The sequence below is a fragment of the Lemur catta genome, chromosome 1 (assembly GCF_020740605.2).
Source record: "Lemur catta isolate mLemCat1 chromosome 1, mLemCat1.pri, whole genome shotgun sequence".
Taxonomy (NCBI): Eukaryota; Metazoa; Chordata; class Mammalia; order Primates; family Lemuridae; genus Lemur; species Lemur catta.
In genome coordinates, this window is record NC_059128.1 from 283,149,953 (window position 1) to 283,177,194 (window position 27,242).

Below are 27,242 nucleotides of genomic sequence, written 5' to 3' on the forward strand. Positions count from 1 at the left end.
CTGGCTGCCTTCGCGTACAGTCATTGCAACAGGAAGGCGCCTCGACCAATCGCCGCCCGGGAAGAGGAAGGGGCGGGCAGGAGGGCGGGGTGAAAAGCGTGGGCGGAGCCGGCAGGCCTCGCCTTGGCCAATCGCCGCTCGGGAAGAGGGAGGGGCGGGGCCTGGGGCGGACAGCATACCCGGCTGCCCACTGGCTCCCTAACCTGGACACCACGTCTCGCTGGCCCCGGGAATCCCTTTAGGGCGGTTGCTCTGTGATGCAACAACAAGGAGCCACCTTGGAACTGAGCCCTCAAGAGGAAGGGCGCAGGAGGCGCGTCCGGGCACTGCCTCCTCCGATCCCGCCGCTTGGCCTCTCGGGCCCCTTCGGGGTGCTGCCCGCCCCTTCTTACCTTTCTAGGCTCTTCTGACCCTTCGGTGTTGGCGGTTCACAGAGATGTGTCCGCTGAGATCTTTTCTCATTTACAAACTTCTCCTCCTCTCTCGAGGTGGCAGCTCTGGCCTCTTCGCCACACTGATGTCGGTCCGATCTGACATCCCTCCCCGACCCCTCCGGGCCTCTGACTCTCAGGTGTCCCACACAGAGCTCCACTCCCCTCCTCTCGCTCCCGGCACCCCTCCACTCTCGCGTGCCCACACAGTCACACACGTTCGCACTCACACTCGCACGTGTCCAGTGACCTGACACACCTCACCGGCCTCAGGACCCCCGCTTGATCTCCTTCCCTTTTCCCCTGTCATCACCCCAGGCTGCCAGGATGTGTTATTGGTTGTTGCTAAAGGAGGCTGGGGAGGAATGGCTGAGTAAAATATGGGATTTGGTCTTGCTGGCAGTATCACAGATGCCAAATCCTCGTGAACAGCCCACTGATCGTTCAGAGCACACCTCCCCTGCAGTTTCCCTCAAAAACAATGCTATATGGAAGGTTACAATCTTAACCAATCCTCAGGCCGGAGTATATCACTTAACAAATAAACAAGTTATAAGCAAATTATTAATAACACACAAGATCCTAAAGCTATATTGTTTTTTAGTTGCAAAGATAAAAAGATTGTAAACAACAAAATTTAACAGCTTTTCTTGTGGAGAAAAGTGGGGAGTTTGGGATGACAGATGATCATTATTTTCTTCTCTGTACTTAGCAGTTTCCACATTTACTACAACGGAGTATGTCTTCTTTTAATAATAAAATATCAAAAGTATTTTAAATGTTAGAAATATAGAAAGGTAATACAATCAAGTATATGCAAATAAACACTAGCTTTTCTACACATAAAAATAAATTGAAATTCAAGCTTCAAATTTTCACAAACAACGACAGTAACTAATGTTTGTTAAGTTCTGACACTGTGCTGGCACTCTTTTAAGAGTTTAATATGAGTTATCTTATTAAATCCTATCATTTCCCCAATGCACATCTAAGGAAAAGGAGTTACAGGGCGGTAAGATCATTGCCCGAGATCATACAGCCAGTTGAATGCAAACCAAGCCACCTGACCCATGAACAATTGCTGCTCATCACTATACTATCTCCCAGATCTGTGATTTAAAGGGCAACTACAGTTTCCTGGGAGTGAGTGACCTTAAACAATCTACCAAGCAGAAAACCACTGGTTCAATGAACCTTTGATTGCAAACACCAGGAAGTGGCTTAAGCAAACCTCATGGTCAAACAAAACCTGTTCTGCATCGTATCATTAGCAGCTGGGCGCCTAACTATGGTGCTATTGAATCCTAAGAGTTTACAATTTATGTCTCATACAAATCAGTCAGGATTCCCCACAAATATTTCAGTCAATCTGCAGTAATTCCACTATACTGCGGGTTTAGCAATTATTCAAATAATGGACGAAAGGCAAGATGGTATAAACAACAGGACTGGCCTCCCAGCACCCCCACAGCAGCAGCTGGGCCAGGCTCTAAATCCCTCCTTCCAGAAAGAAGCTGCTCCCCAGCTCAGGTCCCGCCAAAAGCCTCAGCGGCCGAGGTAGCCAGGGCACTGGGCACCTACCTCTCCATCTGCGCCCCCGGGGAGCCCCAGGAAGACTTCCTCAAGCCAAACTGACGACCCACTCAGAGCCCCGGAATCCCTGACCCCTAACCCCCCAGTAACCCGGAAATGCTTGATCACAGAAGCAGCGCTTTCACGCTCTGAAGGCCCCCCAAATGCTCGCTTAGCCCACCCTCCTTTTTTTCTGGGGAATGAGAGGCAGAAAGGTTAGGACATTCACAGAAGGTTCTTCCTCACTAGAAAACAGGAGGCTAGTCTCTTCACCCACCGCTTAAAAACTTCATCAGGGAGGACCGCCCACGGTGCGCCAAAAGGGGCTTCACAGGAGCCCCTTCCCATCATGCCCCAGGAGGCCCTTCCCATCAAGCCCCAGGACACACTCCCATCATCCCCAGCGGCAAACTCCAGCAGGTGCAGCCCTTCAGGGAGCCCAGCAAGGGCCGGGTGGCAGGCTCTCCCAGGAGTGAAGGTGCGCACAGTTCCTCTGCGCTTCATTTCCCCAGTAAGAAATTATCTTCTTGTCCTTCTGAATTACAAATGGAGAGAATCATCTCTACCCACCCCACCCCTAGGAAAAAAAAAAGAAGAAGAAAAAGAAAAACCGGCCCCAGGCTGGCCATGTTCGCCCCTGCAGAGCGGCTGCGGAGGGTGCTTCTGCTTGTAGGTGGGACCGCCCAGGGCCCGAAAACTCCCTGAATCCACCCTGGGGCTGCGCTCTGACTTTTCGGCTACCTTTGGGCCCACCTCCCGGCTGGAGGCGGGTGGGCCTGGCAGTTGCCATGGCGACTGACTGAGCTCTCCAGGACAACGCGGAGAAAAGGCCTTAAAAACTGACAGGGTTCAGTAAAATGCAAACCGATTTTTTTTTTTTTTAAGTTTGTAGCCACTGCTTGGATAAAAATCAGTGACTTTTAACAAAATGAGTTCAAGTCCATCCTAAGTATAGAAGCATGAGTTTATTTATTAAAATAATTGTACTCTTGTGAATTTAACAATTTTATATAACTATTAGGATATGTGGATATAAAAAACATATCTATAGACAGAATTGAAAACCTCTTTTTAAAAACCAGTTTTTGTAGTTTCATACATTGGCATTTAGTGGGTAGGAGTCAGACCCAGGGTTGGAGTCCTAGCTCCATTTACTTCTTTCTGAAGTCAGTTAACTCATCTGTAAAATGGGGATAATGGTATAAGCCTTCTTAGGGCCGTTGTGAGGTCAAAATGAAGTATTTATAATGAGAGTAGCACAGTGCCTGGCACACTGTAAAGCGCTTAGTAAATGTTACCTATTATTATTAATTATACTGCTGTTGCTCTTACAGGCTAAGCACCTTTTGTCTATCAATAGGTCTTTGAGGAAGTTTTAACTCGTTTATCTTAATTCATTTTCAATCGTGTTTTTTTCTTGAAGAGGATCAAGCTGCCAGAGATGATTCAGCCAAGTAATTGTGACAATCAGAAGTTAGTCCTTGATGAACAGATTACTTTTAATGCTCATTCATTTGCACTAGTATACATAAGAGTGAGGGGAGACTGAAGCTTCTAGAAATGTATAGGTGTAGATTCTTAAGTGTAAGCAGATATTTCAACTATTTGAGGATTATCTCTTATAAAATTGGCAACCAACAAGGAGGAAATTACCAGATACACACACACCCCTACCCCTTCCTGAGGTATGCAGTTTAATGGAAGGATATTGAAACACAGTGGTCAAGAGAGATAGGTAAATCGTTTTCCGGCCAGGAAGTAGGATTATTCAGTAATGTCTCACAACCAGTAGGGCAGACAGTTCCGTGGAAGTCAGCCAGTGTGGAAATGATATGTCGTAAAATTGGGCAGACTTGAGTTTCATGTTGGGCAGCATCTCAGGGACATACCACATGGCACAGTGCCTGGCACATAGTAAGTCCTGAATCAGAACAGGTTTATCAAACTGAATATTAGATATTATTTTGCAACAAAGCTGTGCTTGATGCAGAAATAAAGAGAAAAATAGTAAAATATATCAATTTTTTTTTCAATTTTTATGCCTCTTAAATCAGACCCCATCTTTCAGGGGCTCTCAGTCTACCAGTGGCTTAACTACATCTGTGTCTGCTGGGTCATATACTAGGGGATGATGAGGAAATGAAGTTACCCATTTGAGGGCAAATTCTACATGAATCCACACCGTTAAAAAAATTACCAAAACTGTGATGCCTTCTGACTACATGTTCATCCTTCCTTCTAAAATGTATGTCACTCTTCCCTACTGGTGGATGTGGAAGGTTCTAGTTTTGGTACTGCAGATAACCTCACTCTGGCCAACAGTGGTGGTGGGAGATCCTGTGGTATGTGGAGCTGCACCCTCCAGGACCTGAGGATGGATCAGGTTCTCTGAGAAAGGGGCAAGGAAAAAGGTAGCAACTGAGCAACATGTCCACTATTTTCCCAGGACAAAGCTCGCCCTTTCCAACTGACAGGAACGTCATGAGAATGTGGAACTGTCGGGTGCTGTAGAAATGTGATATGTATATTTAGCTCTGGTTTTTAAGTCTTTTAATTATATAATGTTTGATGCATACTAAAGAATATGTGGTCACATATGCCTGCAGTGTGACAAAGTAATGCAATGAACACCTGTGAACCACTGCCCCAAATAAGTAGATGAAGGAATAAATACAATTACTATGAACATCTGAGTACACAGATCTTCATCCCCATCCCAAACTCAACTCTATATAATTCACCTGTACAGAATTGAGAAGTACTAGGCCAGTGGGGAAGAAAATTAAGACTCTAAGTACATATTATTGCATTGCCTCCTAGAATGGCCGTGCCCATCCTACTTCACCAGCACAGAGTGTGTGACTCATTGCTCCCTCACCCACTGTAAGTCATTTTTCTTTTTTGCTAATCTGATGGACAAAGGAGCATCTCATAGTGGCTTTAGTTTGTATTTCCTTGATTATTTGTAAGAATAAACATTTTTCCTCAAACACTTACTTTTCAACTATGGTAACTATTGTTAGTTATTTAGATTATTTTTCTATAGGACACCCTCATATATCTGTATATGTTGTTCTTTCTCTACCTGTGAACAATTCTTGAACTTTAATACTTTACCCAGATGTAACATTCCCAGGGATGCCGTCTATAGCTGTTTCCAGTCTCCTCTTACTATCTCCCTGCTTGTGCTTCTGTTCTCCCTACACAATTGTGACTGTGTTTCCAGGTCAGCTTCCCTAAGCACCCTCAGGGCCTCCACCCCACAATCTAGCACAGAGCCTGACACATAGCAGTTGCTCAAATTATTAAATATTACTGAATACCCTTATAAAACTGGGAATACTGTGAAGTGTAATGAAGACAGTAAAGATGCCGAATAATCTCACTCACTTCCCAGAGACAGCCATTACTGGCATTTTGGTTTTTTCTTTTTCTTTTCCTTTTTTTTTTTTTTTTTTCTTTTGAGACAGGGTCTCACTCTATTGCCCAGGCTGGAGTACAGTAGCATTATCATAGCTCACTGCAACCTCAACCTCAACCTCAATTCCTGGTCTCAAGCGAATCTTGTTGTCTCAGCCTCCCAAGTAGCTGGGATTACAGGCATGTGCCACCACACCCAGCTAATTTTTCTATTTTTTGTAGAGACAGGGTCTCACTATGTTGCCCAGCCTGGTCTTGAACTACTGGCCTCAGGGATTCTCCTGCTTGGCCTTCCAGACTGTCAGGATTATAGGCATGAGCCACCAATCCTGGCCCATTACTGGCATTTTGGTGTGAATCTTTCCAGCCTTTTTAAATGCATATATATTTTTACTTTATTGGAATCATTCCATTTATCACTTACCATTATCACATATCTGTATATAGTGAACTTTTCTAAATTTTTTCAAAAGTGTAAAACACAATAGTATTTCACCTTGAGGATATACCGAAATTATTATGACTCAATGTTGGATAAAAGAATGGATGAATATGTTTAACACAAATTTGAAGAAACTAGGGTGTATTGCTTAAGAAAATGATACTCCATTTGCTTTTAAGAAAATGTTTCAGGTGTTGTTTCGCAGTATCTCATTTGTACTTCTTAAGTGACTGCCAAACGTATTCCTCAGCTCTGGGTGCTGTTGCTGTCCTCTTCTTGTGGTACCAGCAAATCTGCTTGTTTGAACTATCTTTCTCCTCTCCTCAAGCCCATTTTTAATGATCTGTTTAATAGTTGCTAGAACAGCCTCTAAGCAGTTGTGGGCCCAACACGGTGTCAGAAGAGCTGAATGAATCGTTTCCCTCTCCCTCTACAAAGAGGAGAACCAGGAACATTTTAAACTGGGCTGGTAGTTTTCCGTTCCCTAGAACTGGCTTTGCCCCATCACTGAGCTCCTGCACTGGAGAGTACCAGGCTGGGATCTGCTTTGGGCCATGCTGGGCCCCTGACAACCATGTCCTGGTACTCCTGGAACAAGCTCAGTGCTGCTGATGTACGACACTAGGGATAGGGTCTCATTGCAGAGACCCTAAAAGAATTTTCCCATTGAACAAGAATGGAAATGTATAATAGAAATATGCATTTACTAAACAAGACAAGCAAAGATTATTTCATTTAGAATATGATTTGGCAGTGTTTTCCTTTGATTACGTAGTTCCCTTGGTATGTGGAAAATATTATGACTTTCTTTTTAGCAATTCTGTGTATTAACACATTTAAAGAGGGTCCTCACAGAAGGGCTCCAGGCTTTAAAGTGGCTAGAAATGGGGGAGCCGGCCATGGACTCAATTCCAGGATATGTTGGGGGAGAGAAGACTAGGGGTTATATCTTAGGAAAACTCTCTAGAGTAGAGAGGTGGTTGGGCTTTACTTAGGTTGTTTTCTTCACCTAAATCCTGAACACCTTTTCAAGCTAAATGGAAGAAACTGGACATCAAGGTATGTGTCTAGTTCCAGAGACTTCTCTGTGACTTCCCCAGGATCCCAAAATATTTATAATAAGTTTGGAGTAAAAATTTGAGCCTGTCGCTTCATATTCCAGATCCGACGCCTTGTTTTGTTGTTGGTTTTTGGGTTTTTTGTTTGTTTTTTTGCTAGGCCAGTATTCACTGTGGAATCATAACTAGATGGTCAAAAAGATGATCTTGAGTGATGTTAAAGAAAAAGCACCATCTTCAAGGAACTGCATTTATTATTGAGTTACAGAGGTCTATTTTTAGAAAGGATTTCAAGTATATGGGTTAAAAACAAAGTCTCAGCCATCGAAGTTAAAGCTATAAGTGAACGGGAAAGGTGTGGCTGCCTGGAGGAGCCCAGGGCCCTGCCACAGTGAGCGCCAAGGCCTCCAGCGCAGGCTGTGGGAGGGACTGGCCTCATCACTTCATCCCGGGGAGTGAGGGAGGTTCAGGTGACTGAGCCAGGAGCCTCACCATCCAAAGCCACCATCTCTCCCGGACTCCGCGTTGGGTGGGAATGGATGGGCAACCCTGGTGAGACCTCTGAGTTTTGGTGTAGAAGATATGAGTAATTCCATTCTCCCAGGCTATTGCATGCTGTTTAAAATAGTACCCTCTCTTTATAAATTGTCAAATGCAGGCCCAGAGGTAACTTTAAAGCGTAACCTCTTGATTTCACCCACATATTTTACCAAACCGGGACTGGACTGAAGAGCGTAGAGTCTTTGAAAACTTCATAAAATTTTTCCAACTTACCACATTTATCTGCACTAGCTTAGCTGCAGGAATGACTCCTCAGTTGATGAGTCCAATTTTCAATTTCCATGAACCTGACTTCATACTACCTGTAGGCTTAAAATCGAGAGGAATTTACAACAGATGGGCCGAGGCAAGAAGTTAGCCCCAGAGTGGAGCTTGGCTGCAGAGGAATACTTCACTGAAGGAAATATAAGTCTCTGAATTGGATTCAAGCCTTTATACAAGCCCCACTTCAGTTAGAATCCAATTATTCCCCAAAGATACTTGAGTACCCTCTCAGTAACTGCTTCCCTTACCACACACATAGAAGAAAAACAAGAAAGAGACTCTACTAGGAAACATTGCCAAGGAGTCTTAGAAGCAGGAACATTTGTCACCCTATCATATACAGGTAGTTTAAGGAGGGTTGCACTTGTAATTGGGTGGTTGTGTCTTCATTATTTCAAGACACTTGCAAAGCCCCTCTCCCAAAAATATGCCCCTAATTCAGGTATCACAGTGTCTAAAATTCTACCACTAAAAAGCCTTTGCTTAAATTAAGCACAGCCTTCTCTCTCATTTACATTGTTTCTTTTTATTTATTTTATTTAAAAGTACCTGCCTATAGTTTTACAGTCAGATGGCACTAAAAGGTATATGACGACAAACTGCTGGCCCTGGTGTCATCTCTTCAACTCCTCTCATTCCCCAACCATTTTCTGCTTTCACCCTTTGCTCAGGCAGTTCTATATGCTTCTAAATAATCTGAGTATACTATGATTTTCATGTCCAATTTCAGACTACTTCTATGGACCTCTTGTTTTAAAGATGAGATCTAGTGCTCTTACATCCCCTGCCACTTCCCCTGACCCAGTGGGACCAACAGATATATCCCACTCCGGATGACTCTTTTGACTGTTCACGGCCACTGCGTACTCCTTCTTATCAAGGAGAGTGCTTTGGGGTAATCAGAGCTTTCATACATGAATCAACTAGGGAGCAAATTAAGAGTATTGCAACTGGCATGGGGCTGGGGCATTGCCAGTCTCTTCTCTGGGCTCCTTTGGGACTGGGAAGGCCTGGCACTACACACCCAGTCGTGAGTGTGTGGATTGGGCTATGGTTCCTCAGTATGTGGACACTTGTCAGTCCTATGTCCATAGGCCTAGCACAATCCCTGGAATACACAGCATGCTTAATAATGGGAGGCTTATCAGTAACACTGGTAACTGAATGTAGATCTTCCTTGCTCACCAGTTAGTGCACCATACTGCTAGAATTCTTGCTTTTTCATCAGTGGAGATAAAATGGGCTTCTTTTCTCCATGTTAAGTATTCAGGTTCTGATTTTCCCTTTTCTCATCTCTCTAATAATGTTTAATGCTTTTGTGCTTTCTAAGCATGAGGCATTTTCTTGAGCTCTGAAACCCAGTGTCCTCAAAGCACCCTTCAGGGAAACCTCAGTTCTTTGTCAAGCAGGATCTGCCATTGGCCTTGTCTAGCCTCCTCTGGGGAATGTCTGTTCCTCACCTTGGTGGCACATTCACTGTGCTCTTGGTGAAAAGAGTGAAGAAAGCCTATGCGACTTACACGACTTCATCAAGCAAACCAAGATAGGCATTATGGGATTCCCAAAAGGAGCAGAGAAAGAAAAAGGGGCAGAAAGCTTATTTAAAGAAATAATGACAGAAAATTTCCCAAATCTAGAGAAGGAAACGAATGTCCAGATCCTTGAGTCCCAAAGAACCACAAATAGACTAAATATAAAGAGAACTTGTTTGTGGCCATTTCATTAACTGGAAAAAAAAAAAAAAGAACTTGGCCAGGTGCAGTGGCTCACACCTGTAATCCTGGCTCTTTGGGGGATGGAGGTAAGAAGATCAAGAATTTGAGATTAGCCTGAGCAACACAGTGAGACTCCATCTCTACAAAATAGAAAAAGTTAGGTGTCTACAAAATAGAAAAAGTTAGCAGACCTGTGGTCCCAGCTACTGGGGAAGTTGAGGCAGGAGGATCACTTGAGCCCAGGAGTTTTAGGTTACAGAGAGCTGTGATGATGCCACTGCACTCTAGCCTGGGTGACAGAACAAGACCCTGCCTCAAAAATATATATATATATCTTCACTAAGACGCATTATAATCAAATCCTCAAAAGTCAAAGGCAAAAAAGGAATTTTGAAAGCAGCAAGAGAAAAGCAATTTGTCACCCTGTAAGACTATCAGTGGATTTCTCAACATAACCCTTGCAGGCCAGGAGGGAGTGGGATGATATATTCAAAGTGCTAAAAGAAAACTGCCAACCAAGAATATTATACCCAACGAGGCTGTCCTACAGACATGAAAGACAGATAAAGACTGTCCCAGACAAAACTGTGGGAGTTCAACACCACAAGACCTACTTTACAAGAAATTCTAAAAAAGTTCTTCAAGTTGAAAGGATGCTAACTAATAACATGAAAACATATGAAAGTCTAAAACTTACTGTAAAGGTAAAAATGTAGTCAAATTGAGAATATGCTAATACTGCAATGGTGGTATGTAAATTACTTTTAACTCTAGTATAAAAGTTCAAAAACAAAGGGATTAAAATAATTATAGCTACAACAATTTGTTAATGGATACAATTAAATTGTAACATTGTAACATCAATAACATAAAATGGAGGGAGAAGTTAAAGTGTAGAGTTTCTGTATATGGTCAAAGTTTTTATCAGCTTAGAACAGACTAATATAAGATGTTTTATGTAAGCATCGTGGTGACCACAAAACAAAAACCTGTGGTATATACACAAAAGATAAACAGAAATGGATCAAAGCATACTACTGCCATAAAAAAAGATTATCACATCATAAAGAAAGATAGCAAGAGGGGAAGAAAGCAACAAAGAAACAAAAAAGTAGCCAGAAGACAATTTTTGACATGGCAGCAGTAAGTCTTTACCTATCAGTAATTACTTTAAATGTAAATGGATTAAACTTTTCAATCAAAAGATATAAGTGGCCAAATGGATTAAAAAACAACAACAAGATCTAACTGTATGCTGCGTACAAGAGACTCACCCTAGCTTTAAGGATTCACACAGGCTGTGAGTGAAGGGATGGAAAAAGATACTCCATGCAAATGGTAACCGAAAGAGAGCAGAGGTGGCTATACTAATATCAGATAAAATAGACTTTAAGTCAAAAACTGTCACAGAAATAAAAAAGGTTACTATATAATCATAAAGGAGTAAATCCATCAAGAGGAAATAATTATAAATGTATATGCACCCAACATCAGAGTACCTAAATATAAAGCAAATACAACATTAAGTCGAGGAAGAGACAGCAATATGATAAGAGCAGAGAATTCAGTACTTTCTTGTCAACCATGGATAGATCATCCAGACAGAAAATCAATAAGGAAACAGTGGACTTAACATTGTAGCCCAGTTGGACCTAGCAGACATGTACAGAACTTTCCCTTCACCAGCAGCAGAATGCGCATTCTAGTGTGCACAGAACACTCTCCAACATAGATCATATGTTACACCACAAAAAAAGTTTGAACAAATTTAGGAATATTGAAGTCATATCAAGTATCTTTTCTGACCTCAAAAGTATGAAACTAGAAATCAGTAACAGGAGGAAAAATTGGAAAAGTAACAAATATGTGGAAATTAAACAACACACTCTTGACCAACCAGTGGGCCAAAGAAGAAATCAAAAGGGAAATCAAAGTATCTTGAGACAAATGAAAATGGAAACAACATTGCAAAAGGGAAGTTTGTAAAGAAAATGTGTTGTATGTACACAGAATGCAATACTATTCAGCCTTACAAAACAAGGAAATCCTGTCATTTGCAGCAACATAGATGAACCCGAAGGACATAGTGCTAAGTGAAATAAGCCAGGCGCAGAAAAGCAGATACTGTTATCATCCTGCTTACCTGTGGAATCTGACACGGTCAAACTCAGAGGCCAAGCATAGAATGGATGGTGTTTACCATGGCTGGCGGGTGGGGGAACTGGGGCGCTGTTTGTCAAGGGGTATAAAGTGTCTCTTAGGCAGGTTGAGTAAGTTCTGGAGAGCTAATGTACAGCACAGTGACTAACGTTAATAATGTATACTTGAAATTTGCAAGAGGAATATATCTTAAATGTTCTCACTACCAGAAAAGAAAAAATACCTGTGAGGTGATGGGTATATTAATTAGCTTGGTTGTGATAATCATTTCACAATGTAGACATACATCAAAAATCACATTGCACACCGTAAACATATTCCAATTTTGTTGGTTATATGTCAGTAAAGGTGGGGGGAAAAGAAACTGTCTCAGTGGTGGTGTCCAAGCTGTCCCAGCTGTTCTGAGCTTACGGGATAGCCTTTCAAGCCTAAAACCCATGTGTTCACAGAAGCAATCCCAATTTTCATTTCAAAATGTGAAATGTTTTACTTGGACATTTGATGCAAATTTTTAACTTCTTTAATAAATTTTTAAATGGTATAATCATATAAAAGATTAATATGAAAAGGTTAATATTTTATAAAGATCAACATGTAATCTTTACAAACTTAAAAGATTAACATTTTCAGCAAATATGTAGCCCATTCAGATCCCCTCTGGTCTATTCCAGTGTGCCATGCAAATATTATCATTTTTATGGGAGAAAATGTTGTGAAAAATATCAGGATAACTCTGTACTCTGTCATACCACATTCATTCATTCCGTGCGGGCTTCTGAGGCAGGACAGGATACTTAGAATCCTTTCAGCCCAATTCACTGTGGTAAGTCAGGATGAATTGAAACAACAGTACAGTGACAATGACCTGAGAGCAGAGGAATATTTGAATTGGCTAAGTTTGAACTGTCTAGGAAAAGCTGAGGTCAGGAAGGCCATGGCAGGAGCATCAGTGAAAACACATGTTCTTGGAAACTAAAGAGCTATCCAGAAGCTTGGTCACTGAGAGAGATTCCATTGCAAAAAGTGCTTTCAGGCCTTGCTTCTCGCTACTGAGAAATGTGGTCTCATTCCTGTAGGTGACAGGATGCCCTGAAGGTTTCTCATCAGGAATGACAAAATCAGGTTTTGCTTCAGGAGGGCATTTGAGGCAGCTCAGCGTGGACTGCATGAGGGAGAGCTTGGAAGTGAGAAGGCTGTTGCACAGGCTGGGTGAGAAAGGAGCAGCCCCAAGCAGAACCAGTGGCCAGGGAGGGGAGACGGCTGGGAGAGAGATGGAGCCAGGCTGGCCTGGCTTGGGGTCACCAGGAATGGAGAATCAGTAAGGAGAGGGCGGGGAGAGTGGTGCCTGGCAGCCCTGGGCCTTCTCACTGGTAAGATGCAGGGGGAGGTAGGCAGGTTTCCTTTCAGGATGCAGAATGCCTCTCAAAAGCCTAAAGAAGTCGTGGATTTGAGGCTCCTCACCAGGCACCTAACAGACACAGATATGAGTGTTCCAGAAACCGGGCAGGGCCCCAGGGGGAAACGGTGAGGCCTGCAGGGGAGGGAGGCTCAAGGTGCCTGAGGCGGGTGCCAGTGGGGCGCTGTCTGAACAGACCTGTTTGAACGTTGACAGCCAGGCCTTGGCTTGGTTTTATCCCTAAGTATTGTTTTAACCAGGGGCAGTTTCTTCCTGGAAAATTTCCTTTCTGCCTCACTTTGCTCTTCCAGGGAGGGGCGCTCCTGGAGGAGCTGGCTTTGGATGCTGTGCCCTGTGTCACCCCTGGGAAAATAATCAGGCCCCTCGCGGGAGGGGCCCAAGGTCAATTTTTGGAAAGAGGTGAGACTGGGATCTGGAGGACAGTTGTTCCAGGGGGAAGCGGAGCCCCCATGCTGGGCTTTGCCTAACCAAGTGAGCTGCCTGAGTCACACAGTACAGGTGAGATACAAGTTGGTTCAGCATAGCCACATCCGTGAGCCCCATTTTCGCTCATAGAATGTTAGCATGGTTCTGACTCTTGATAGGACACAATAGGAACCAAAGCCAGGAGTCCAGGAAAGACCCTCTTTAGCGTGAGGACACGGGGGGGGGGGCAGTCCTTCCTCGGGGACGTGTGGCTCTTTGCCGCTGGGTAAGATCTGCCTTGAGGACAAAGGGCGGGCGGTGCTGAGGGTGTAGGGGAGCTCTCCGGGGCGGCTGGGGTGCACGCCAGATCAGTAAACGCTCCTGCGCCCTGCGGAGCCGGGAAGGCGCGGGCGATGACCTGGGGGCGCCCCGCCCGGCGTCCCCGGGGCGTCTGCGACCCTGGGCGCGAGGATCTGGGCGGACCCGGGTGGGGCGAGCGGGAGGGGGAGGAGCGCGCGGCCGGGCCGGCGCCCCGCGGGCCGGGGAAAGCGAAAGGGCGGCGGGGCCTCCCGCGCGCCGCTCCAGGAAGTCGCGAGCAGGAAGCGCCCGCGGCGGCCGGGTCTGGCTGCGGGGCGCGGGCCTCGGCTGCGCAGGTGAGACGCGGGCCCGAGCGGGAGGCGGCCAGGAGGGCGGGACCCCCCGCCGCCCGCACCCGCGGGGCCCGCAGCACGCCGGAGCCGCACCTGCTGCCGCGGGCGCCGCCCCCGCGGGGAGCCGGGCTCCGCACTCCGCGCACCCCGGAGCTTGGCCCCTCTGCGCCTTCTCTCTCCCTCCCTCTCTCTCTTTTTTCCGGTTTGGTTTGGGTTTTTTGGAGGGCTGGGGCTGGTCTCAAGCTGTTTTCGCTGAGGGAAGTCTTTGAAATTCGGGATCTAGAAGAGTGGCCCTAGGCGACAATGCCGGGCATTCCCAGACCCGGGCGACGGTGGGATTCCGGGCAAGTGGAGGCAGAGGAGCGGGTGCTGGGCCGGCGGCCGCTCCCCGAAACCCCTGGCAGGGACGAGCGTAGCTGTCCTGCCGGTCCCCTCCCCACCCGGCCCGCGCCGCGGTGACAGCTGGGGGTCCAGAGAGCCGGCAGGGAGAGACCCGCGCATTGTGTGCCGCGAGGGGACGTGGGCGCGCCCACCGAGTTCCCTCCTCCGGGGCCGCCGCCGGGGAGGAGCCGCCGCAGAGCGCCCTCCGGCAGGCTCGGAGCGCCGGCACCCTGGGCCTGGGAGTTGTTTGTCTGCGGAGCAGCTGGTGCCCGGAGTCCGTGGGCCTCCCGGCCAGCACGAGTGACAGCGACCTTCTGGGTTTATAATTAAGGGCTTAAAACGCCAGAGCGTCCCCCGCCGCTGGCCACCAACCCTCCGGCCCCAGCAGCCCTCGCTCTGATCCCGGTGACCCAGGAGGCACAGTCTGAGGTTTGCATTTGAACGGAGGGTACGAAAGCCCTCTCCCCTCCGCCCCCAGGTTTGAATTTCTAAGGGAGGAGTTTCAAAGCCTGTCTCCTCCTGGTCCCCTAGCTCACTGCCTGCCTGCCTGCCTGCCTGCCTGCCTGCCTGCCTGCCTGCCTTTGAATCTGAATTGTCTGAAACTGTGTGAGTGGGTAAATATATTAGACTTTCGCCATTGTCTCTTCACTAATCGCCTTTTAGAGCAACCTGGGGAACCCTGGTCCCTAGACCCGTTTCGCCTTGCAGTTTGGGGACTGCATTTACAGGTTTTGTTTTGAGCAGACCAGGTTAGATGTTCTGTTTGTTGTGGGGTGGGGGGAGGCGGTGTGAATGGAATTCAGATTCCTTGTTGTACTTAAGCCAAAGAAAAGATACAGTGACCATTTCCATTGATGTTTAATGTGGAGTAGGATCTTTAAAAGCACAAAGCTGTAGAAGTGCTTGCTCTGGGAAGGAAATTGTATTCTACCTCTTGATTACAAAAAAGAACAATGCATGGAAACTTTGGGGGGGGACATGCATTTCTCACTCATCTTTGCCTTTAAAATGAGACCCAGTTTAAAAATTTTGCCATTAAGTAGATTTAAAATACCTGCGTTGCTGCTTTGATTATAAGCAATGGCACTTCGGCCGCTTTCAACATTCCTCTTGCTGTTTACTCACTTTTTAGCCTCTTTATTGAGCCTGTGCAGAGTGGAGGGGCTTATCTAGGGGGCATCATCACGTGGGTGGGTCTGAGGGTGGGGCTTTCAGATGTATATATCCCTCAGCTCATTCCACATTACAGCTGCCTAGGTTGGGCTTTCTAAGGAGACAGGTGCAAAATCATGTGTTTTACAGATTTTAATAGAAATGCTCTACTGAGATGCTTCCTAAGTTGCTCTTTGACAGTACAGTGAAATTGGACATTCTGACACTTTTCCCCAGTGGGGTGGTAAGTTTCAGGGGCTCCTATAAAGAGTGACTTTTTTTTAAATGTACTTGGGCTGTGTGTCAAAACCAGGGTTTCAGCCAAGTGACTTCCCTGTAGGGGATGGGGAGGAGGAAGAGTGGCTGGAGGGAGGTGACTGAGGGAAACAGGACAGACTGGAATGTGCCCCAAGGATGGGGCTGACCCGGGAAGGCAGCCTCGCCTCATTCTTCTCCCCCATGACCCGCCCTGCACAAAATGGCTTTGTGGGTGCTGCAGAGGCGAGGCCTCGTTAAGCTGGGCTCTTATCGTCCCAAATGTAAAATCACTATCTTTGCGTGTCTTAATTGCACACACTGAGGATTTATAGCACTTTACTTGCACCCATTTTATAGGGGAAAGAACTTGCCATTGTTTTAAAAGGAAATCAAGAAGGTTTTATTTTTCCTGCTGAGTTTTCATTACCTTCTGGGTCTTTTGTTATAGGTGTTACCAGAGTTGCATTGAGGTTTTTATTTATTTAGTAGATGGCAATGGTGTATCTCCGGACAGGCTGGACATGGAGAAACAGCATCTAAAAGGAAGCAATTTTGTTCTGACCACCCATTTTCAGGCATCATAAAAATTTAAATCAAATCTTTTACTCTAAAGTCATCATCACAAAATTGTTACTCAAAGTATATCTGGGCCCAAACCAGAGTCCACTGATTTGAGCAGAATTTTAGCAAAATGTTTTTTAAATCTAGAGGTTTCACCAAAGCAGTTTTGAAGCATCTCCAGTCATTTGTTGCACATGAGTTTCTTGAGCAGTTGTTCTGTGCTAGGTTCTGAGCTAGGAAATGGGAGTAGGACAATCACCTACCGTCCGGGGCCTTCCTCTCGTGAATTTACAAGAAGCATAATGTCAGCTTATATTAACTGAGCATTTACTGCATTCCAGGCTCTGTGTAAGTGCTTTCCGTGGATTATCTCTCTGCATTTTTCTAACACAGTAGGTGCCACCATCCCCACTGTCTAGCCCAGCAGGTGAGAGAGCAGAAAGGCTGAGAGTTGCCTCGGCCTACCCAGCCCAAGCTCAGCCTTGGGGGCAGGAGACATTCTGAATCACACCTGTTAAGGCCCTGTGGGGGCTTAGGAGAAAGGTGTAGTTCTCCTGGCTGGAACAGAGAGAGGAGATGGGGGTGGCTTCTGGGATGAAGAATTTTGAATGTTTTTGCAGAAGGTATTATAAAGTAAAATCATTGAAGTGTGTGCGTTTTTTGAAAGCTCACTCTGGAAGAAGATCAAAGGGAATGTGGAGAACTGATTCTATTTTGGAAACATGGTGACCTAGGAATATGTCTTGAAGTTGGCTTTGGGGACAGGAGACCAGCCCTGCCTGGTGTGCTGGGCCCCTTCTTGATTCTCAGGCCTCTCTCTCCATTCCTTCCCGTATTGCCCTGCCTTCAGCCTGCCTGCATGCAAGGTAATTTTCCACAACCTCTGAGGTGAGCACAGGAGATGACAAATGAGGCAGACAGAGGGGAAGTTCATTCCATCAGCATCAGGTGCATTTCTATTCAAATGGCAAAGCCACAATTGAAAGATTGCCTTGATCTGCCGTCTTGTCCAGGCCTACATTCCTCTGTCACTGGACTCAAAGGTAGCCTGGCCCATATTGGGCAGAACTGAGCGAGTCTGGGGCCCTGGTCTGCCCTGATGATTGGGCACATACTGCAAGCACCAGGCACACACTAGGTTTTGTGTGCGCGATAGTTCTGTGCAGTGTCGTGGTGAAGAGTGAGTGAGTTGCTCTCTAGATGCCTACCAGATGAGCTCTAGGGTTCCTTTTTAAAATATTTTAAATTGGCAAATTGTAATTGTACATATTCATGGGGTAGGTGGTGATGTTTTCACACATATAATGTGCAGTGATCAGATCAGGGTAATTAGCACATCCATCCTTCCAAAATATTTATCATTTCTTTGTGTTGGGAACATTCAGTGTGCTCCTTCTAGCTATTTGAAACTATGTAATATTGTTAACTGTAGTTCTCCTCCAGAGGTATAGAACACTGGAATTTATTCTGCCTGTGTAGCTGTAGTTTTGTATCCGTTAATGAATCTCTCCCAGTCTCTCCCTATCCCCTCCTCTTGGCAGCCTCTAGTATCCTCTGCCCTACATTTTACTTCTGTGCATCATCAGAACATCATTTGAAATTCATTTCAGTGATCTTTGAACAAACCGCACTGAGGGCAGACACTCTGGTGGCACTCCTGGTGGGAGCTCCTTCTTGTGTCAGAAGTCTGTTTTTGATCTGAACTGGTACCACGACTGCACATCCCTGTAGTTACTTCTGCCGGTGACTCTGAAGGTGTCATTGTCAGAACACTGACTTTGGATGCCTCTCCTTCTCCTTGTAGACAGCAGAGCCACTGCCAGAAGGAAGAAGGGACGAGACCCAGTGGGACACTTATCTCCGTGCTTTCCAGCCCGTGTAAGCCGCAGGTGCAGTTGAGAGAGAACCTGGAGCCAGGATTAATAACCTATTTATGAAGCATCTTATTTTGTGACGAAGCTCTATGATCAGTGGCAACGTAAATGGCTCAGCTCCCCGCCGGCATCCGCTTCATCGTCTCCTTCTCCAGGGATCAGTGGTAAGTGCTGGCAGGTCAGTCCTCTGGCCTGGTGCTGTGTATGGGTGAGAGCTACTGTGCAGGTAGTTTTCTTGCCCCAATTTCATTATAAAACACATACAAATTAGATCAGTGGCATCCCCGATAACTGTTGAGTTGCTTATTGGTGGTGAAAGTGGTGGCCTGGACCATTGCTGAGTTATCTTTCGTCTTGGTATTGGCAGATACCGTTTGGACTCCCATGTGGTCTTCAGTAGTTTCTGTTACAATCATGGTCCCTACAGAAAAATGGCCATTGACAACCAGCAGGATTATAAAATGGCTGTGGGTGAAATAAGTATATAACTCTGAGCCCAGACGTGGCCTCGCTGGGGCAGAACTTTCAGAGAGAAAATAAAACTGCAGCAAAGTTAGATGCAGACCAGAACACCATGTTCTGTTCAGAGAGCACCTCTCCTTGCGTGCTCTGAGAATCCTGCTCGCAGGCGGATTCGTTAGTTCCACGCTCCTCGAAGGAAGCAGATGGTGAGGGCACAGTCTGGAGCTGGGCTCCCTGGCCCCTAACCCACCCTGCTGGTCTTTGTTGGGGAAGGAAAAATTTTTTCTACTGTTAGAGTCAGTATTTGAGGGCCTGTGAATTAAACTGAGAAAGATAAATTAGCAAAAGAAAGGATAGATTTAATCAAGTATATGTGACAGGTGATAGAAAACTCAAAGTGGCATTTAGAATTTGGGGCTATCTACCATCTTTAGCAGGGGAAGGGGAGCGGGGGAGGGGCACCTAAGGGAAAACAAAGGGCTTTTTGGAAAGGTGAGTGGCCCTTAGGGGAACGGATGGGAGAGTGGTGGTTCTGTGATACTGTGCTTCTGTGTGGGGCAGGCTTCTCCTCTTCCTGGGAAGTCTCTGGGCTGCTCCAGCGAGAGGGTTGGTGACAGCTGGGTTCTTTGCGGAGGCTCTGCTTCTAGGCACTTGAGAGATTTCAGGAACACAAATGCCTTCTGCTCAAAATGATTTTGATGCCACGTGCATGTCCTGGGCCCATTCATCTCCTTCACACCCACCTATTCGTGGCTTCCACCCCCTTTGCAGCTCCTCGGGCCCTGCTGGGTGGTGGAGCTTCCCCAGGGTCTCGGTCTCAGGTTTGACTTAAGGACACCAGGACTATCTAACCAGTCGGCTTCCCTTCTTGACTCTTGTGTCCGCTGGGAATTAGCCCCAAGTGCTTCAACACTTAGGTTGTATTTAGTGAGTGTTTAGCTTCTCTGTTTTATAACTTTATTGTGATATAATGTTAAACTCAGAGAACTTACTGTTAATAACATTTGTAGGGATGTTACAAAGAGCTCTGTAGAACTACTGTATGTCAGTGCTTGTTAACACTTTTCCTCATTTGCTTCTCTCCCTGCCCCGACTGTGTGTGTAGATGTTTGTACACACACACACACACACACACACACACACACACACACACACACGGCTTTCAGGCCCATTTGAGAGTAAGTTGCAGACATCATACATTTTATTTTTAAATACTTCTGTGTGTATGTCCTGTGAACAAGATATTCTCTTACATAACCACAGCATAACAATCAAAATCAAGAAATTTGACACTGATACGATACTGCTATCTAATCCACAGTCCTAATTAAAAACTATATCGAATGTCCAGTAATATCTTTTATAGCATTTTCCCCGCCCGGGATTCAGTCCAGGTTCATGTGCTGCATTTAGCTGCATGTAGCTGCCCTGTGGGTTTAGTCTCTTTTGATCTAAAATTACTCTTTGCCCTTTTTTTGTTTTTCATGCCTTGACGGTTTTGAAGGGTTCAAGCCATTTATTTTATAGAATGGCCTCATTTTGGGTATGTCTGTTACTGCCTTATGATTAGATTCAGATTATATTAATGCATTTCTGACAAAAATCCCACAGGAAGGAGACAGCTCTCTTGCTGATGGAGAAGGAGCTACAGATGTGGGAAGGGGAGAGAACTGGAATGAATCATGTGGTTTCCTCTCAAAAGGAACTAGTGGCAGTAGATAGATACAGAAACAGATATTTGGGGGGGCGGTGTATAAAATGCACCAGGCTGAGAAGTCCTGGGGCAGCACCCCCCACAGTGAGCAAACCTGCCCCATCCTGTTTCTGTGTGCCACTTGGCACTGCAAGGAACCAGGGGTCCCTGGAGACTTGGCTGATGCCAGGACTGTGGCAGGGAATGTGGGGGTGGGTCTGGAATGTCTTGTGCCAGAAAATAAGGAAGTACTTAAAAGTAAAGGGCCTTTCACTATCCAAACTCAGGACGGATTGGGATTTAAAATAAATGATACTAATAGTGGATTATAGCTCATTGAACACCATAAGAATCTAGTGAGTCCACACTGATATGACTAAATAGCTAGAGGAAAGGAGAGCTCCCCTGTGCAGTCGGGGCCAGCTGACCGGCAGAGCGGGATGCCACAGTTAGCGAGCCACCGCCTGGAGCCACGAGGGCTGCTTAGTGCAGGCCTGCAGTCTCCGTGGACGCATGCCATGGGGTGAGGATCTCTACGTTATCTCAAAGTAGGTCCCCACAAACTCCTTATTCGTTCCTTAGAGGGAAAGTTGTAGTTTCACTGAGGGACAGTGTGGCAGACAGCACCTTAACCGGTGACCAGCGTTAATGTCACCAACATCGTGCCTCCTGACAGGATGCTCTGAAAAGTACATGGCATCACTTCTCTGGTTTCATGGACTCTAAATTGAGGATGTCTTTGGGCTAATTTTGCGCAATGATTCCCAAAAGCATTTGTTTATTCCTTATTTGCATACAGCTGAAAGGTAATGCTCAAACAAGGAGACTGACATTCTCCACGGAGCCTCTTACCCTGGAGGAGGTTGCTGCTTACTGAGAACACATGATATTCAAGCACGTTTCTAAGGAGGCTTTGCAGGTGCACGCCTGTCCTGTGTTGTCACTGTTGAGGCCTGCTTTTTTGCTAGAAACTTGGGGTTAACCCAAACACTATTCTTCTTGTATTGGTGGATGCAAAGAATGCTACAATTATTCATAACTGCAAAAAATAAATGAAACACTGATGAGTAAAAGGATTAGATTGTTTTTTATAAATGTAACACAAAACAAAAATAAAAGGATTGTATTAGTTTCCCAGAGCTGCTGTAACAAAGTACCACCCACTGATGTTGTAAAACACCAGAAATGTATGCTCTCTCAGCACTGGAGTTCAGAAGTTCAAAATCAAGGTGTCGAGGTGTTTGCAGGGCACCCTCCCTCTGAAGGCTCTAGGGAAGGATTCTTCCTTGCCCCTTCCAGCTTCCGCTGTTGCCCATGGTCCTTGGCTCGCAGCTGCATCCGACCAGTCTCTGCCTCCAGGGTCACAGGGCCTCCCTCCCTGTCTCCCTGTGTCTTCACATGGCCTGTGTGTAAGGACACCAATCTTTGGAATTAGAGCCCACCCTAATGTAATATGACCTCACCTTAACTAATTATGTCTGCAAGACCCTATTTCCAAATGAGGCACATTCGGCGGTTTTGAGTGGACGTGAATTTTTAGGGGACACTATTCAACCCAGCACAGGATGGATAAAAGGAAACAAATATCTTCCAAAAGTTTGCTTCATAAATGCAAAGAAAATGAAGACAGAATTACAAAATGGGGAAAGGCCTTCAGGAGGATTGTTTGGGACCTCAACCGCATAACCCAGGACAATCCTGCAGCAGCAGAATGTCCACTGGCTCTGCAGGCCCGGCGCGTTGAGACGGCTGCTGTGGTGTAGCAGTGGCTGGTGGGAGCTGAGGTCAGACCGTCTTGAAGGGAAAACCCAACCTCCGGCTGTGGGCTTCTCCCTTTCCCCAAGACCTCTGCAAAGAAGACGGGGAAAATGAGGGAGGAAGGACGGATTTGGAAACAGAGGAAGTAGAGTTGGCCTGATATTGGCTAAATAAAGATAGGGGTTTCCTCCTGAGTCTCTAGGAAAGCGACAGTTTGCTGTGCAGATTGACCCCTCACCCTGATTCTGCAGGACGGTGTCTCCCAGAGAACCTGCTGACCTGCAGGCAGTTGCTCTTCCCACCCAAAGGGACTAATTCTCGAAGGTGTTTCATTTCCATGCAGAACTGAACTGAAGATTTCCAGAGGCGTGTGCCCCTCCCCTGTGTGGTCCTCGGAATTCATGGGGTCTCCCTGGGGGTGCCCTAGCCCAGGCGCCAGCAGGAGGCTCAGGGGGACCGCCTCAGCCTGCAGGGCACTGCCTGCTGCGCACCGCTGGGAACCTCTGCACAGGAGGAGGGCAGGGCCCTGGGGTGGTCGCCAGGGCCTGATGGCCCACGCAGCCCTGGCGGTCTAGGGCACAGCGCATGTTCGGGCGCACTTCAGACCCCATCCTGATGGGCGAGCACGTTCCGTCTGGGCTGTCGGGGAGAGGGAGGCGTGAGCCCGAGGCCCCGAGAGCGGAGCTGCGTTTCTCAAGGGCCTGCCTAGCTGGTGATTGTGACGTTCACATTGTCCCAGCCGGTAACACACCTGTAAACCTGTGGTGCCTGCATAGAATCCTCAAGGGTGCACAAAAGGCACTCCACATTCTTCCCTGAGACAGGGTTGGGAGGTGCTGGGGCTTCGCTCTCGCTGACGACTTTGTTCATGCTTCCCGTGGGGGTTGGGCAGATCAGGGTCACCACAGGCTACGCGTGCTCTGTTCATTTAGAGCAGGTGGGGATATCAGGGACCCGCGAGTCCAGCTGTGGGCTGGACATGTGAGTGTGGGGCTGGTAAGCTCCGGTGGCCTCGAATCTTCCTGCACTTGCAACCTAAGGCGCGTAGGAGCAGAGGTGGCATAACAGAGCGTCAGCCAAAGAAGGCAGAGACTGTCATTCCTTGATTTTCAGAAATACAAAGGCAGAGACGTGGGCTTTTGTAGCAAATACACTATACCTGCACAGCCTTTGTTCTTTGGGCTTTGGGATAAGTTACACGCTCATTTTTTAGAGTTTCACTTTTTTCCTATCTGACCATTTTGGTGGCCTCAGAGAGGAAGAATCCAGGCAAACTATCAGTACTGATTTTCCTGATGAAGAAGAGAGCACTGGGGCATTCCTTCATTCATTCGGGGAGTGTTCAGCAAGTTGCTTTGGTTTTTCTCCTTTCGCTAAGGCACAAGCATTCCAGAGGTTGTAGGTTTGAGTCCCACAGTACTAACAACCCTTCTTCCCTCCTGAAATATGGTCTTTTTTTTTTTTTAATCTGGAAATATTTATTTGACCCCTACTTTTGCTGGTGGCCAGAGAGGCAGGCAGCCTTAGGACTCTAGGATTCCGTGTGTTGTTCACAGAGAGCTTCCCTTGAGGAGTAAATCATGACATTAAAGTGCGTTATCCTGTGCGCCCTCCCAGGGAAACCACTCCTCTGTCCAGGTAGACCTGGCAGACGCCGCCTTAGGTGACTGTTGATTCAAGCAGTTGGGCACACAATTTGAAGTGGTGGCCTCTCTGGGCCAGAAACAGGACAGGTTCTGTAGGGTTAGGGGTTGTGTCTCAGGACACAGAACAGCTGCTTCCTGGTCAGAGTCCCTCTTCTTCATCTCTTGTCAAACACTTCTTCCTCCGATCTGTTTTGTTGCCCTAAGAAGTATTTTTCTATGCAGTGGTTCAGAGTTTTAGCCTGTGTCAACGGAAAAGAAACCAAACTCTGTAAAGTAATTTTCAAGAGATCCATTCTGAGCCAAAGTTGAGGATCATGACCCGGAGCCACACCCAAGAGGCCTAGAGCAAGTGGACTCGCTGTGGCTGGGTTACAGTTTGGTTTTATACATTTCAGGGAGACAGGGGTTACAGGTAAAGTCATAAATCAATACGTGGGAGGCATACATTGGTTTGGCCCGAAAAGGTGGGCCATCTCGAAGGAGGGGGGGCGCTTACAGGTTATAGGTGGGCTTAAAGATTCTTTGGCTTGTAGTTGGTTAAAGACAGAAAGCTTTGTCTAAAGGCTTGGAATGTTTTAACATAGTTGCTGTTTATCAGAGACAAGCCACCAGACATAGATTTATTATGTAGATTGAGGGCCTGTAGATTTGTCTTGCATACCCTTAGGCTTGTTAATGGGTTACAAAGGATGTCCCCAAGAAGGGAGGGGGCATGATGAGGCATGTCTGACCTCCTTCCTCCTGGCAGGCAATTTAGTTTTAGGATATTCCTTTGGCCACGAGGGGGTCCATTCAGTCAGCCAGTGTTGGGGGGGTGGTGAGCCTTAAAATTTTATTTTAGTTCACAACGGGAATTAACTTTTGTCTTCACTCACCAGCGCTTTTCATACTTAGTCTTGAGCTACTTTCCTCACAGCCAGACAGAGCCTCAGGGCTATGTGCCAGTGTTTTTTATGTCATTGGCCCTATTCAGAGCTTGCCAGCACCCCTGACTTTTTCTCATTGAGGTCAGTGAAATATTTATATGTCTGCCTTGCCTGTGTGCTGCTGAAAGTTGCATAGAAACTAAAAATCCAAAAATAAATATGATCTTAAATGCCCAGCATAGCAGGCTACACAAAGAACTTGCAGTTAATTTTGTTGTAAACTAAGGAAACATTCCTTCTCGTCTGCTTTGTAAACATGCGTACCTCTTAAGTCCCAAATTTCTCTTTTGTTATAGTTTTTTAAAAATGAATGTTTGCGATAGTGTAATACAATAATAAATACACATTCAGTCTTTGCCCCTGGTTCCTGGCACACAGCTCCTAAAATGCTTGCACTGTCTGAAGTGGTGTCTTTGTATGCTAATGAGATGGCTGGTGGCTGGGGCTCTGGACACCTGCGGATGGGAACCGACTCAGCCCCACCCTCAACCTCTGGGGTGGGGAAAGGGACCCCCAACGGTTGAGCTGATCACCAGTGTCCACTGATGCTATCAATTGTGCCTATGTAATACAGCCTTTAGGAAAACCCAAAGGACGGGGGCGGGAGAGCATGCAGGTTGCCAGACACGTGCGGGCATAGATGCGACGAGCCCCTCCCCCATACCTTGCCCTGTGCATTCTTTCCATCCGGCTGTTCACCTGTATCCTTTGTAATATCTCTTCTAATAAACCAGTAGACATAAGCAAAGTGTCTTCCTGACTTCTGTGAACTGTCCTAGCAAATTAATGGAATCTGAGTGGGAACCCTGATTTATAGGCAGTGGGTTGGAAGCCGGGGCCACAGCCTGGGGCTTGCCATTGGCACCTGAGGTGGGGGCAGTGTCCTGGGGCCAGGCCCTCTGACTGTGGGACCTGACTGCTGTCCCCAGGTAGATAGTATCAGAATTGAATTGAATTGAATTGAATTGGAGGACACACAACTGCTATCTGCTGGAGAATTGCTTGGGGTGGGGGAACCCCCACACATTTGGTGTCAGAAGTTCTGTGTGCTGTGTATGAAGGTAGGAAAAACAGTTTGGTTTTTCCTATCTCTTATAATGTTGAAATAGTTTCAATTTGGACAAAGCAAAAGTGGCAAAATTGTGTAATGTTCGAATATTATAGTGATAATGTAAGTAAGATGGGTAATTGACACAGGACTGAATGCATGGTGAGCAGCATAAGAACATTTAAGAACACAGTGGTATTGTATTATTAACACACCTTCTATTATTTTATCTCCTGCCACTGTCTGTGTTTCAGGTACAGAGCCTTCATTTTTATTTTGACATTTCTGCTGTATGCAAGTTTTCACTTATCTCGAAAGCCTATCAGCATAGTTAAGGTAAGAAATCACAAAAAGCACTCGCATTTCTGTCCTGGCTGTAATCTCTGTAAGGAACGAGTTACTTTAGGAACCTTTGGGCAAGGGGTGGGGACAGTGGCAAGAAAAATGAAGAAAGCAGATTGTTTGGAAACAAGTTATTTTGCAGCTTTGGTTTTTTAGTTTCTCTTTTCTGAAATTACACTTTTTAAAATGTTGTTAGGATAAATTCAGAGGTAGTATACTTTCAGTTATATTAGTTGACATTTCCAGAATTCTAAGGCTTAATTAAATGTTTATTTTTATCTTGTGTGAATTTTCCTTGTAAATATATCCAGTCTTAAATTATCCCCCACGTTGCTTCAGCTCTTGCACGCTTTGACCCTAAGCCTGGCTGTGGAGGTGGTTCTCCATTATTCTTAGAAGGCCGAGTTTTTGTCAAAGTGGTGGGTGAGCAAGAAGTTGGTAAGCAGGTGTTTGACTAGACTCGGAGAAAAGAAGATTACAGTAGAAAGTCCTCCGTAACAACCAGTTATAACTTGGAAGAAAAGCAGGATAATTTTCCTACCCTCGTTGGAGTTGCATCATCTTGCCTCCGGACCGTCAGCAGGTCAGCAGGCTTGGATGGCTTTTGACTCTTTATCGTAGAGGGAACAAGGAAAGTGTGCGGTGCCAAAGATAACTCATTACAGCTCTCCGGCGGTTGGCAGGGACACAGCTGCAGCGCTGTGACGTTTGTAGCTGTGCTTCCTCCACTCCCGCGAGTCGCTGGGCACTGGGCAGATGTCATGGGGAGGAAGCAATGTGGACAGTTCTAGGTTCCCTGTTCTCCGGTCACTAACTTCCAGTGCATGTAAACATTCTTTACTCAAAAAATTCTAAAATTCCTCCTTGACCCCTGGTAAGCAGGAAATTTCCATGCCCTTCAAGTCGCTGACTGTGGAAATATGTGCAGACCTTTAAAAATGTGGTTTGCAAAAGAGAGATAAGGATAGGAAAAGAGGTGACGGACCTTAATAAACACTCGGCCACTCCAGCCACTGACGAGGGACTCTAGATCAGTACCAATAACC

At 46.2% G+C, this 27,242-nt stretch overlaps 1 protein-coding gene across 4 annotated transcripts in view; it reads left to right on the forward strand.

The window, feature by feature from the left end:
• The first annotated feature begins 13,983 nt into the window (after nucleotides 1-13,983).
• The window catches only part of SLC37A1 (solute carrier family 37 member 1), a 60,895-nt gene continuing 47,636 nt past the window's right edge, over nucleotides 13,984-27,242 (forward strand). For 2 of the 4 annotated variants that reach the window (XR_006732759.1, XM_045540725.1), the window contains exons 1-3: nucleotides 13,984-14,098; nucleotides 18,252-18,485; nucleotides 26,109-26,190. Coding sequence is in view for 3 of the 4 variants with exons in the window: in XM_045540725.1 (XP_045396681.1) it covers nucleotides 18,430-18,485; nucleotides 26,109-26,190 (138 nt within the window). In the remaining variant the exon portion in view is untranslated. Of the gene's footprint in view, nucleotides 14,099-14,724; nucleotides 14,906-18,251; nucleotides 18,486-26,108; nucleotides 26,191-27,242 lie in introns of those variants that run through there. The other 2 variants (XM_045540726.1, XM_045540727.1) reach the window with 2 other exon arrangements.